The sequence below is a fragment of the Phyllopteryx taeniolatus genome, chromosome 9 (assembly GCF_024500385.1).
Source record: "Phyllopteryx taeniolatus isolate TA_2022b chromosome 9, UOR_Ptae_1.2, whole genome shotgun sequence".
NCBI lineage: Eukaryota > Metazoa > Chordata > Actinopteri > Syngnathiformes > Syngnathidae > Phyllopteryx > Phyllopteryx taeniolatus.
The window spans coordinates 14,627,200-14,642,064 of NC_084510.1; the positions used below are offsets into that span (position 1 = coordinate 14,627,200).

General features: G+C 39.0%; 1 protein-coding gene across 1 annotated transcript; it reads right to left on the reverse strand.

The window, feature by feature from the left end:
• Positions 1–1,656: 1,656 nt before the first annotated feature.
• lhfpl5a (LHFPL tetraspan subfamily member 5a) lies at positions 1,657–7,277 on the reverse strand. The gene is made up of 3 exons (XM_061785031.1): positions 6,542–7,277; positions 1,844–2,080; positions 1,657–1,719 (listed from the first exon to the last, which is right to left on the reverse strand). The coding sequence occupies exons 1-3, from the start codon at positions 6,942–6,944 to the stop codon at positions 1,709–1,711; spliced, it is 651 nt and encodes a 216-aa protein (XP_061641015.1). The 5' UTR covers positions 6,945–7,277; the 3' UTR covers positions 1,657–1,708.
• Positions 7,278–14,865: the final 7,588 nt, after the last annotated feature.

The following is a 14,865-nucleotide window of genomic DNA, read 5'->3' on the forward strand; positions in this document are numbered from 1 at the left end:
ATTGATAAATATTTGCTAGTTTTTTTTTTTTTTTAAACAGGTGTTTTATTTATTTCTTTTATTTTTTTGTTGTAGTCATACAGTACTTCACAGAATAATCGACCTTTGTTGCAGCACTACTACGGTCTAATTAGCACTTTGTTTTTAAGTTGAAAAAAGTCATCACGTGCTAATTGCTTCAACTTACCATGACTTTTGGGTTTGCAAATGTTTCTCTATTGCAGGGTTTCCCCCAATCACATTTTGTCTTGTAAAAACAACCTAACGTGAATTTAAAAAATGTATTTGCAAATAAATTGTGTCCTTACTTAAAGATCAAAGAAAATTACAGAAATGTATGCTTGATAATTGGAAACTCAATGCGCTATAGCACAGGTTACCAACATAGTGCCCGTGGGCACCGGGTAACCCTCAGTAGCCACATCAGTAGCTCGCAAGCCTGTTCTAAAAATAGCTCGACATTGTGATGTCCGAAGAAGGTTGTAGAAGTGATCATTTGAAAATATGAACACTTGCGGGGGAGTATTAGCAATATAGTGATGCATATTGTTTGTTTACTACCTTGTTAAATCAGTGTTAATTATTCTGAGGAATAATTTACATGATTGTCTTCATATAGATTAAAATTAATTAAAACACTATAATTAAAGAAAATGTGTCCTAATTTGTGTGTAGGAACTGCAGCTCTTTGCATTAATCAGTAGCCAAGAAGTAGCTCTCAATTTCAAAATGGTTGGTGACCCCTATTCTAAAGGCTGTGAGGCATGCAACAAAAGATACATTTCAAATCCGAACTACAAGTTTTCCACCTTATAGTAATCCTCCTGGAGTCCAATGCATTTTCCCTACCTTCTCTGCCACGCCTTCATGCACTCAGTGATTTTCCGCAGCGGTGTCGTCTCTGCCATTTTGATGTCCATATCTTCAAAACGGGTCCCATTGAATCAATGGCTTTTCAATAGCATTGATGACCCCCATGAGATTGGGAAAGTGGGAAAAAAATACACAGAGAGGGGTCAGGTGTGTGTTGAGGTGGCTCTACCACAATGATTTTCTTCTTGAACAGGAAGTGTTGGATGCTCAGGGTGTTGTGAGTAGGCACATTGTCCAGCCACAACTGTCGCCTCTTCTCGCGCATTGAACAAAGCAAACACTGCGGGATCTCTTTGTAGGTGTGCTGGTTGATCGTCTGGCCGCAGTGGATGATGGCCCCCAAATTGAGGGATGCCATCCACATGACTTTGACTTTGGACTTCGACTGTCTTGCTTTCGTTGGCCTTGGCGACATCGGACTCTTCTACCTAAGGCTCTGGCATTTGGTGTTCAGGTCGTACACGAAGATACATGATTCATCAGTGGTGGTGACTCCCCAGCAGTTCTGGTGTCCTTGATCTCATCACTAACTGTTCATGCATATTTACAGTATATATGTAAAAGTATGTGTGTGTGTGTGTGTTGGGGACGGGGTTCAATGGCTACTGAAACAAAGGACACAGGCCTATATACTCCAGGGCGATTACGTTGAAGGAGAAAACTTGTAGTTTGGGTTTGAATTTTATCTTCTCTAACATTAGTCCTGAAACCTTTCTGAGACGCCTCGTAAAGAACAAAGTTTAATGAAGTGCAAACAGTTCAACAAAGACAGGATGAACTTCTTTGGGTTCAAATAGTTGTGAAAGTCTTGCTTTGGTGGTCTGTAGTAGGCTCTTCATGCGTTGTCTGTATTGAAGAGAGAAAGCAGAAATGGAATTGTCACAATTAAGTTGAACTTTTCATCTTTGCTTTTCCTTTCGGTGCAGTTTCTGTCCTCCCCCCCATTTTATCCTCCCCTCAATGCTGGTACCTTTCTCCTCTGCCTGGAAGTCCTCGGGCAGGAGGTTGTCCTGTCTGCTGCCCAGGCTAAAGGCCAGAAAGGCGAGGATGAGCGAGTCCATGATGCTGATGATGGCCAGGATGTAGGCCCAGCGCACCGTGCAGTTGCCCAGGGTGTATTTGTCGGTCCGCTGGCCGCACATCCGCTTCACCTCCTCCGAGTCCCAGCCGTCGGGGTAAATCATGCAGCCGATCACCATGCAAGCGCCTGACATAGAGAAGGCGGCACAGGAGGGTGAGTCGAGCACTACTGAACTGAATGGACGAATGAAAACTGCAAAACCCATATCAGGGACATCTTCCACATTTGTCATCCATCCACTGTAAACTGTAGTTTACCTGTAACAAGGTCAACATACCACTCTAACAAATACTAAAATACTAATCTTTTCATAAAATTTATTTTTTTTACTCAAATTAGATAATGACTTTTGCTGATTTTACATGAAATGTAAAATCAGCAAACTGTATATACCAAACATCATACTGTATATACCAAACATCCATCCATTTTCTATAGCATTTGTTCCTCATTTGTGTCGTGGGTGAGCTTGAGCCTATCCCAGTTGACTTTGGGCAAGAGGACGAATACACCTGGGACTGGTTGCCAGTCATTTGCTGGGTACATATAACAAACAACCATTTACACTGGAAAATTTAGAATCTTTAATGAACCTAACATGCCTGTTTTTTTGGAACGTGGGATGAAATCAGAGTAACTGAAAACCCACGGAAGTACGGTGAGATGAACGACTTAATATAAATACGTCTGTAACAAGAAATACAGTCTTGCAGTTTTGTATTATGAGAAACGTACAGTATAATGTAATTAGACAGTGGATTTAAAACACTGTTATATTGTGAATATGTGCATCGATGTAATTTAGGAACTCTACATGTCGCATCTAAACTGACTCTGTATAATATTGTGGAATATTTTAAATTCAAAAGCACTCATTTTCCACATTCGACACACAACTTCACCTGCACACAAAGAAAACAATTTCTACTCACTCACACCTATGGACAATTTAGTCTGAAATGAACCTAACACACTTTCTTTTTTGTTTTTGGCGGGGGGATATGGGAGAAACACATGCAAGAACAGGGACAACATGCAAACTACACACAGGACTGCCAGAACCGAGATCCAAAACCGGAATCTCTTGACTGTGATGCAGAGGTGTTAACCACTATTCTACTTTACTTTTTTTTTCCAGGGAGCAACAAATACTAAACTTGTATGTGTTTGACATGTTAAGACTGATTCTCTTTATTTAATGTTATACAACCCCAATTCCAATGAAGTTGGGACGTTGTGTTAAACATGAATAAAAACAGAATACAATGATTTGCGAATCATGTTCAACCTATATTTAATCGAATACACTACAAAGACAAGATATTTAATGTTCCAACTGATAAACTTGATTGTTTTTTAGCAAATAATCATTAACTTAGAATTTTATGGCTGCAACACGTTCCAAAAAAGCTGTGACAGAGTCATGTTTACCACTGTGTTACATCACCTTTTCTTTTAACAATAATCAATAAACCTTTGGGAACTGAGGACACTAATTGTTTAAGCTTTGTAGGCGTAATTCTTTCCCATTATTGCTTGATGTACAGCTTCAGCTGTTCAACAGTCCGGGGTCTCCGTTGTTGTATTTTACGCTTCATAATGCGCCATACATTTTCAATGGGACACAGGTCTGGACTGCAGGCAGGCCAGTCTAGTACCCGCACTCTTTTACAACGAAGCCATGCTGTTGTAACACGTGTAGAATGTGGTTTGGCATTGTCTTGCTGAAATAAGCAGGGGCGTCCATGAAAAAGACATTGCTTGGATGGCAGCATATGTTTCTCCAAAACCTATATGTACCTTTCAGCATTAATGGTGCCTTCACAGATGTGTAAGTTACCCATGCCATTGGCACTAACACAGCCCCATACCATCACAGATGCTGGCTTTTGAACTTTGCGTCGATAACAGTCCGGGTGATTCTTTTCCTCTTTGGCCCGGAGGACCAGACATCCACAATTTCCAAAAACAATTTGAAATGTGGACTCGTCGGACCACAGAACACTTTTCCACTTTGCATCAGTCCATCTTAGATGAACTTGGGCCCAGAGAAGCCGGTGGCGCTTCTGGGTGTTGTTGATATTCAGGGAAGCTCCTTTTATACCCAATCATGGCACCCACCTGTTCCCAATTATCCTGTTCACCTGTGGGATGTTCCAAACAGGTGTTTGATGAGCATTCAACTTTCTCTGTCTTTTTTGCCACCTGTCCCAGCTTTTTCGGAACGTGTTGCAGCCATAAAATTCAAAGTTAATGATTATTTTCTAAAAACAATAAAGTTCATCAGTTTGAACATTATATCTTGTCTTTGTAGTGTATTCAATGAAATATAAGTTGAACATGATTTGCAAATCATTGTATTCTGTTTTTATTTATGTTTAACACAACGTCCCAACTTCATTCCAATTGGGGTTGTAGTATATCTCTGAAATATGAGTTTGGTTTTGCAAAGGTTTGAGGGGTTAACACTATAGTCGGAATACCGTGCAGTTTACTTTGCAGTCTTTCCCAACCTTTGTTGAGCCAAGGGACATAATTTACAAAAATCTCTTGGAACTACGGTGACCTGGAAGTGCAAAACAATATAACAAATTGTGAAACATTTTCACATTTCAGGAAACAAATTAACAAAAGCTGAAATATTTTTACATTTCAGAAAACAAATGAACAAAAGCCGAAACATTTTTACATTTCAGGAAACAAATAAAAAGAAGCCGAAGCATTTTACAAAAGACGAAACAAATTACAAAAGACGAAACACCCAGAAAGGGAACTTCCCATTTCACAAACATTCTTAGAAATCCTACGCCCTTTTTCGGCAAGACCCTCCCCACTTGAACATGATTGGCTCCTGCATCGCGGGAATGGTATGCTACGCAGATGTAACGAGATGTCCATCCCAAATAGCGATTGTATATATGGACAGTGAGCCTGTATAGGCGTTTGATTCTGTATATACAATATATTGTAGTTTATCACATTTCTTCAACCATAAAAAGATAGATTAAGAGTTAAGGAAGAAGTAGGTTGTTAAAGAGAGAGGATGCAGGCGAGAATTAAAGGGAAAGTGTGGATATTTGAAAGGAAGCTGCCGGTTCCATTCATTTGAACGTACATTCTGGTCACAAACTTCACTTTTTCATGCACAGGCACTTTATAAATTATAAATATAGGATAGCATTGATGTTAAACAACACTTAATACTTTACATACGATTTATATGGCTTGAGCCGAGGCAACGCGGCGGCACGGCTCGCAAACCCGGAAATGTATTTTCACCGTGTGGGAAAGTTTCTGTGCATTTTGATTGAATGTAAAATGGGACGTGAGGACGCCTCGCAACGGACATTATAATTTTGAATCGTGTCAAAACCAGTGGTCGACCGATCGGCCGCTCATGGAAACAGTTGCCAAACCACGCACACTGCGGCATAGTTCAGTCGGGTTCGGCGGCATTGCTCATTGTGCGCCAGCCTTAACCACCATAATCCTAACCTTAACTCATCCTAAACTGCCTCAACTCCAACGCTAGTCCTAAACCTAATCATAATAAACGTTTTTGTTTTTTCAAAATTATATTTGGGATGGACATCTCATTACATCTGCATAGCCTACCCTTCCTGCGATGCAGGAGCCTATCATGTTGAAGCCGGGCAGGTCTTGCCGAGAAAGGGCGTGAGATTTCTAAGAATGTCTGTGAAATGGGACGTTCCCTTTCCGAGTGTTTTCGTCTTTTGTAATTTGTTTCGTCTTTTGTTAATGTGTTTTCTGAAATGTGAAAGTTTTTTGGTTTTTGGTCATTTGTTTTCTGAAATGTAAAAGTGTTTTGGCTTTTGTTAATGTTTCACAATTTGTTATGTTGTTTTGCACTTCCATGCCACCATATGGAACACCAACAAACAAAAATGTCCACAAAAAAGTTACAAAAAAATGTCGACTGAAACAATGATTATCTCGTCTCAATTTACTCACAAATGTACTTACTCAATGCGAAATCTGCACGGGCCTCTTTAGTTGAACACAGAGCTGCTCTGTTCTATCGTTGGCAACATGTGGATACGCAGGTCAATTGGACCTTCTGCCATCTTGTAGAAGAGCATTTAATTGTTCTGCTTGTCACGATATGTTATTGACATAAATAGATGAATAAAATAAATGAATAACCATTTTCAGACCATTTAAATTAAATTATCCCCGCAACACATTTAGTAATCTCTCATGCACAGTGGTTGGGAATCACACACACAGTATGCTGTACTGTATTACTACAGTGTGATTTTATTTTTCAAGTTAATGTCTGGTCATTTTTTGTTATTTGTGAAAATCTGCTTGATATTAAACAAAATTTGTAAACGTCATGCTGCATGTTTAATATTGTGGTTGTAATTAGAGACCTTTCTAATATTTAGTATATAGGTACAAATATTAGAAATGAGGAATGTCATGATGCAGTGCAAATCTACACTACTACAACTTCACTAGTAAATATATTTGCATCAGGTTCTTGAAATGGATGTCATGGTGTTGTGCAGGTGTACCTAATGTTGTGACCTGTGTTTGTTTTATCCCAAAGTGGTGCTCACTGACTGGAGGCCAGCTGCATCCAGGCGCAGATCTTGTACACGCTGCCCGCATTGCAAAAGAAGAAGAGGCTGAAGCACACGATGCTGCCCACCACCAGCAGTGTGGAGATGCCCACGAAGAACATGGCTGTCTTGAAGGCCCCGGACGGGATGGAGCCGAAGTCCAGCGCGCTGCCTTTGCAGGTGAGCTCCGAGGTGAGCGCGTTGCCGATGCAGTAGTGGAAGAGGCCAAAGTAGCCGGCCTGTGGAGTGTTGACGCTGTCCCCGATCCAGTAGGGCTGGATGAACACCACCACCGTGATGACGGCGAACGTGATGGTGAAGACGGTCCACAGCGCGCCCACGGCGCGGGCGTTGCGAACGTAGTTGGTGTGGTAGATCTTAGCTGCCTCCTGGGCCGGCAACATGGTCACCTACAGTTTTTCAACTTTATGATATCAAAATGAGCTTTTTAAAAAGAGAATTTAGCTTGATGGGATTCCAAACATTGCTTTCGTGCAGCCAGAATATGGCTGACTGGATGAGAGTTGCACCTTATAAATGTCCCACTGGGTATCACTCATGTATGATTCATGGTAAAATGATGCGCCTGCCAGGTGGCGGTCAGGATCCGCAGCTGACTTTCGCTCACGAGGTATTACATTCACTTTGGTTAAAGTGACATAAATATGATAACACAATGCTCCCCAACCTTTCTGGAACCAAGGCGCATATTTTACATAAAAAATCGCACAGCACTCAACCAGACAAAAATGTCATATATACCGAAATGATCTCGTCTCAATTTACTCACAAATGTATTCACTCAGTGTGACAGCTAAGCCTGTTTAGTTGAACATAAAGCTATTCTGTTACAGCAGTGGTTACCAAGGTTTTTACACCCAGTACCACCTTAAAAAAAATAAAAAAATGGTCCTTCAGGTACCATTAACAATATCCTACTAGGCCCAAATGTTAATCAAAAACGAGGGAGAAGTTGTATTCCTAAAAGGTATTTTTAATATGTTAAACCACTGTAACAATATGCTGAATCTGGTGCGCAGCAATAAAGTATAGGAAAATAAAAAAAACAATACTTGAAAAAATATTCAATTAAAATGTATTGAACACAAAAGTAATTTTTTTTAACCTAAAAACAAAGTTCTAAAAGATGAAATGCAAATGTAGTGGTAAATAGTAAATGGGCTTTCACTTGTATCGTGCTTTTCTACCTTCAAGGTACTCAAAGCACTTTAAGACTGTCTCCTCATTTACATACTGATGATGCAGGAGTTTGAACATTTAATTCAATGATTCTTTGGCGTACCACTTACAAGGAGCCCGCATACCACCAGTAGTACTGGTACCACGCTTTAAGGACCATTCTGTTGCAATATATGAATGGCAACAAGTGGATGAGAAGGTTAATTGAAACTTTCTGACATCTAGTGCAAGAGCATTTCATTGTTCTGCTCACCACAATATGTCCCTGGCATAAATAGAAGAAAGCTACATTATTATTATTATTTTTTCTTTTTAGTAAATAATAATTTTCAAACCAATTGAGTGAAATTGGATAATTTCCTTCATCAACACCTGCTGCTCTCTGGCACCGGTCACAGTGGTTGGGAGTTAGTCAATAAGTCAATGGGTGTATTCTCTCTGTCTGCATTTTTGTGTTTATGTCCTAAATGTATTTTGTATTTGTATTTGTGTGACTTGTTTGCTTTAGTACTAGAGCCACCACAACTACCAGTGACAAATTTGTTTGCGTGTTTTTACATACTTGTCCAATAATGACGATTCTGATTCTGAAAAGGTATCAAAGTTCTTTTTAGATTACCACATTTACGTTTCACTATATTTTCTTTCATTTACTGTATTGTGTACCACTCATGTCACCAAATTCGTCAACCAGAATATTGGGAACATGTCTCTGTTTGATCTTGTTCAGGTAAATTATATTTTTGTTGATTTTAAGCTTTATTCCATTTTAGTCTGCCCCTCTTGCTAAATAATATTAGAAACAATCAATAGTTCTCATGCCATTCGACTAAATTTAAATTAGCTGACATTGATGCACTACAGTTGTACACCATTGCAAAACACAACTACAGCAACAAACATTAATTAATACCTATTTAGACAATGTTATTATCGTACAGATAATACAATGATGTCCGATCATTGTATTTGTAAAGACAGAATTGTTACAGCCTTTGTGTTGTAGAGTAATAGAATGTGCCGTTAAACCTAATTAAATGGACTTTGAATGTTCTTTACCTTGAAATAATTGAGTTGTTGATTCACTTTAGGTGTTGTTTTAAAATATTTTAAAGACTTGGATGAAGAACAACGCAAATACACACTGATGGTGTAGATTTGACTAACAACGATTCCTAGTTGATAGCTGGGAGAGGCTCCAGCACGCCCGCGACCCTAGTGAGGAGAAGCGGCTCAGAAAATGGATGGATGGATGGATTCCTAGCAAGCGATCTAATAAATGAATATATTTGGACTTGATGAACACTAGGTGGGAGTACAGTCCAGTAGAGTGCTGCAGCAGTTTCAGAATCAGAATCCTCTCTACTTGACAATTGCAAGTATGAATTAGATTTAACACCAAACGCACCAAAGTGTATAAACCATTTTTAGTCATTTGACAAGTTTTTAACAACATTTAGTAGGATCTATTTTATCGTTTACAGTGAAAGTCACTTCTTTATAGTGCATCGGCAGACGAACTCGGGCCCAGAGAAGCCGGTGGCGCTTCTGGGTGTTGTTGATAAATGACTTTTGCTTTGCATAGTAGTGTTTCAAGTTGCACTTAGGGATGTATTTACTGTATTTACTGACATTGGTTTTCTGAAGTGTTCTCGAGCCCATGTTGTGATATTCTTTACACATTGATGTCGGTTTTTGATGCAGTGCCGCCTGACGGATGGAAGGTCACGGGCATTCAATGTTGGTTTTCGGCCTTGCCGCTTACATGCGGTGATTTCTCCAGATTCTCTGAACCTTTTGATGATATTATGGACCTTAGATGATGAAATCCCTAAATTCCTTGCAATTGTGCGTTGAAGAACATTGTCCTTAAACTGTTCGACTATTTTCTCACGCACTTGTTCACAAAGAGGTGAACCTCACCCCATCTTTGCTTGTGAATGACTGAGCAATTCAGGGAAGCTCCTTTTATACCCAATCATGGCACCCACCTGTTCCCAATTATCCTGTTCACCTGTGGGATGTTCCAAACAGGTGTTTGATGAGCATTCAACTTTCTCCGTCTTTTTTGCCACCTGTCCCAGCTTTTTCGGAACGTGTTGCAGCCATAAAATTCAAAGTTAATGATTATTTTCTAAAAACAATAAAGTTCATCAGTTTGAACATTATATCTTGTCTTTGTAGTGTATTCAATGAAATAAAAGTTGAACATGATTTGCAAATCATTGTATTCTGTTTTTATTTATGTTTAACACAACGTCCCAACTTCATTCCAATTGGGGTTGTAGTATATCTCTGAAATATGAGTTTGGTTTTGCAAAGGTTTGAGGGGTTAACACTATAGTCGGAATACCTTTGTACATCGGCAGACAGTTTACAGTAGCTATAAAATGGAACTGCTTTTCTAGTTTCCTGTATTGTATTTCCCCCGTTGTTCAGCATAATGCAGATGTTATCACATTGCTTCGTAGAAGCCCCGCTAATGCATAATAATGATATATTTGACCTCCAAGCAACCCCCAAAACCTAATCAGCCAATGCTACTATACAATAAACCTCCCGGATGGATGAGTAATATGTTATGTGAGCGTGATGTTTCCCCTGGGAATTGACTCCCAATATTTACTGTACTAGTTTACTCCATATTGTTTTTACACTTAATCTTTCTATCAAAATTGATGTATAGCCCTGCACAGGGCAATTGTGGGCACCGACGTGTCAATGCACTTAGCATTATTAAGTGATGCTCCCCAGCAGTGTGAGGGTGAGGCTGTTTATAATCAAGTTATTTTTTTTTTTTTCTGGAGCAGCAATCCAATTTACTTGTACAGAATGGAGTAAGGGCTTTGTGCTTGTGTGCATATGCGTGTGTGTGTGTGCATGTGCGTGCGTGTGTGTGTCTGAGTTGTTTACAAATGGAAACAAGCTTGGGATTTGATGGATTCTTTGCTTACTTGTGCGTTTATGTTGCAATGTTCATGCTGAGCTTTCTCGACACAAAAGTCAAATATATTGGTCCTTAAAAGCAATACCAAAAAAAAGGGAAATGGATTTTAAAAAGACCAACAGTCTAACATGTAATCATAAACATTCCTGGTTGTGTTAACTGAAGAAGGATACGTGAACTTCTACTCAGAAACATTCTCATGTTCATGTGTCAGGACTTGAATATGCAAGATTCCTCAAGACCACAAAGGAAGTGCAAATATAGAAAATGCTTCAAGACCACAAAGAACGAGTTGATGATGCTTACCAAGTTGGAATAAGCCACAGAACCATTTCTAAAGTAAAGTGGATTTCGAAATGAACACCATTGTGGTAATTGGTGAATGTCAGCATTCACCCAAGAGAACATCAGTCCACAGTTTGCATGATTGCGCTACAAGGAGCCATCATAACTTTGAACTTTTTCGTTTTATAAAGACGTTTTGGACAATTCTATAAGAACAGTTTGGGGACAACTTTCTGTACTATCCTAAAAGGAATGTGTCACAATTTACAAAGCAACAACCACAAAGGTATCAGGGATGAGTTTGCTGGAGCCTATCCCAGATGACTATGGGCAAGAGGCAGGGTACACCTTGGACTGGTCACCGGCCAATCGCAGGGCACAACCATTCACACTCACTTTAGTGTGAGGCAGTCATGGTAACTCTTACCGCACTGCGCTGCCTGGTTTTCTTTCCTTTATTTGGACATAGCAAATAGACAGGCATGTGCAGCGATCATAATAAACTGTCTAAACCTTGTGAAGAAACATACAAATACCTTTAATTTCTTCTTTGTTACCTATCATCTAGATTTAGAATTGGAGGCATGGCAGGATACTGTACATACATGCACACACAGTTGTGACTATTCCATCTTAATACTGAAAATAACAAAGGCCACCCTTTTTCCTTTGACTTTCATACATCCAATTCATCAATTAAAAAAAAAAAAAAAAAGCTAATATGACCATCTCACGTAATAAGGCAGAAAAATGACACCTTATGCACATGAATTCTAGTTTAATCCACTAGTAGCGACATCACTCAACATATTCACAATCACATAAAGGCAATGATTTCATGCCATTGCTTCACTTACTAGATAAGATACGTTTGATGTCATGATGTCATGCCTGTGCTGGCAGATTGATAACAGATTTGGGCAATTTAAAAAAAAATAAAAAAATGCAACTAAATGCCATCCCTTGAAACAGACCCAATCTTTCGATCCACATCTCATGTAATAGGGATGACACCTATGACCCTGAATTCTATTTTAAACCACTAGCAGCGACATCACACAATATATTCACAATCACTTAAAGGCAATGATGTCACGGCATCGCTTCAAACGCTTACTAAACATATGATGTTATGATGTCGTCCCACATCTCGCTGCGCTTGGTACAAACAACAACAATTGTAAAAGCCTGCCAGCTCCCCAGCTCCTTCCAGTGGACTATACTAAAATCTCATCTGATACAATAATCCTCTTCTCCCGGTAATTGCATGTTTGTTTGATATAAGTGACTCAAGAGGTTTTTGTTATGTTAAAAAAAAAAACTATAAAAAAACTCACTTGCACCAATGTATGATCCTAAAGCCTGATATAATTTGTGGGCTTAAACTCGAAAGCAAAGTTTAGTGATGTTTGACTAAGGAACAGTTGAAATATAGCAGAACCTCAGTATTTAATCACCCTTTAAGGTGGTATTGAAAACCAACCAGAAATATTTTGAGTTGTATTTCAATTCAGTCTCGCAAAACAAGTATCTTTTGCTCTTTCTTGGCTTGTTTGTGTTTTTGTAAAGCTACCAAAGTCTACTATTGATTACTTTTGAACCACAAATGGAACTTATTGTGACATAGCATGATGACAGAAGTGGTACTTACATCCCTGTCCTGGCTGCTCAGTACAATAGGTATCAATGATTAAAGAAGAACAGAATATATCTTGCTAAGTCAGCTGTGTTCAATCTTAATGTGAAGAAACTCGCTTCCCAGGCATATACACTAGTGAGTTAATAGTGAGTAGGCAACTGGTTGTTTTTAAATTTGGATATCCGTGGTTAATTTCCTTTCACACTTGAAGAATGTAGGGGAAAAAGTTAAAAAAAAAAAAAAAAAAACGAAAAGCCCTTTAGAAAGCCTGCCTCGACACTTTTCATGCATCATGAAAGGGTAAGTATTTTATTTTAGTTTAGTATTACTCAATCTGTGATGTCACAAAGGTTTTCATGTACCGTTAAATGTTTTTTGATGATTTTTTTTTTTTGTATTATTTTTTTGTGGCACGATAGTTCTGAAAATCAAATGCGAGGTCGACCAGCGTCCAGCAATGGCTTGTGTTTTGAAGGTTCAACTATATTTTTTAACCCAATCCACAGGGCAAATCTGTAATTGATCAGTTATTTGTATTGCGACAAAACAGTTAATTGTAGTTAAGAAAAATATTTTTCAGATAAATGAACTAACAATTATAAAACCTACTAATCTGCTTAATTTAATCGGACCTAACGTATGTATTGGTTTATTTTCCTTAACGAACTATTGAATACCTTAATAGTTTAAACACTTTAATTGAAGTTCTCTTGATTTAGCTCTTGAAAGGCGAAATGTCTTCTCAGACAACCGGATTCATCCAGTTGCGATCTATTCAATGCCCCGAGAATGAAACGACCTGGATGAATGAGAATATTCACAGGCAAGTTACATAAAATGGGAACTGTATGCAGAAACGTCACACAGAGTTTACAAACTTTAAAGCTTCCCAGTTCTCTTTTTCTATCCCCTTTGGTCCAATCTGGTATGTCAACACAAAAAGGCTTTTCCACCGGCTCAGCGACTCCTCTTGCATGGCTGCTTTAAAGACTGTTTCCATAGAAATGAGGCGCAAAATTCCGTTAAGAGACCGACCGGCAGGACGATGGATGGGGTATCAGAATTTTAGCACAAAATTCCATCAGGTAAACACACCTATCAGTCAGTAAATGCAGCTTGACAGCTATTTTTCAAATCTTCAATATATATTCTGGAGATAACAAAATAATCCAGTGATGCAATGTTGACAAATAAATCATGCAATCGTCAACAACAAGCCACCAAGTCATTAGATTGTATTACAATCACTGATGAGTCAATTGGCACAAACGAGATGCAATACAGGAGCTGATGTGTCAAAAAAATGAGCCTTTACAAAAAACAAATGCTCAGTTCTTATTGCTAAAGTATTAACTTATGGAAAGTATGTTATTTAATTGTAATTTTAGTTTTTAGAGATTTAAAACTGAACTGCATCATGCTGAAACGTGTTTCTAATATTTTGCTCCTCTTGTCTAACTAAAAGTTATCAAAATTTTGGAAACACCTTTGCAGTATGATGCGCTGCAATTTTGTTTTATTTTAGTTTTTGACTTGATCAAAAAACACATTGATTGTACTGATTTTAATCGCCATATGGAAATAAAATTTTCAATCTGCTGTTTTTACCATGCAGCCAACAAATAGATTAATACCTGTCACACTATACACATAAAGCTTGTACTACTAGGTCTTATATATATATAGATATATATATTGTTCGTTGTGTGAATGGTTGTTTATCTATACGTACCCCGTGATTGACTGGCGACCAGTCCAGGGTTTACTCGCCTCTCGCACAAAGTCAGCTTGGATAGACTGCAGTTCACCCGTAACCCTAGTGAGGATTAAAGGTATAGAAAATGAAAGGTCACTGCAGTACAAGCTTGTAGCTACAGCTGTGGGGTCTTTTGGCCTCCTCGTCTGCGTCACGTGACACAGATGGACTCTATTAGTCTTTTGTGAAGGAGAGTGACAGAGGGACTTGCCAAGAGTTTGTAGCAAACCGTCAAGGAACAAATAGTCTTTTGTTGACTTTGTACTCTGAACACCCGCATATACAGTCACGCAGGCACACCAGCAATTCTTGTAATGGGGTATAGTAAGTCAGACAATGAATGATACTCCCGAGGCCACTGCAGCCATTATAATCTGCCCTCCAGCCTTTGAACCAGCCGCCACACATTTGCGACCCAGCAGGAAGCATCCGAGGCTGGGCAGAAATGGAGCAAAGTGTGGGTCGGCTTGTGCCCTACGGGGAGTGGATTGTGTTCAT

Excerpts from the sequence above, each read along its gene's own strand:
- lhfpl5a (XM_061785031.1), bottom strand. The coding sequence starts at position 6,944 with ATGTTGCCGGCCCAGGAGGCAGCTAAGATCTACCACACCAACTACGTT. Across the intron at positions 2,081-6,541 it reads CTGGATGCAGCTGGCCTCCA|GCGCTTGCATGGTGATCGGC; the intron begins GTCAGTGAGCAC and ends TCTCTATGTCAG.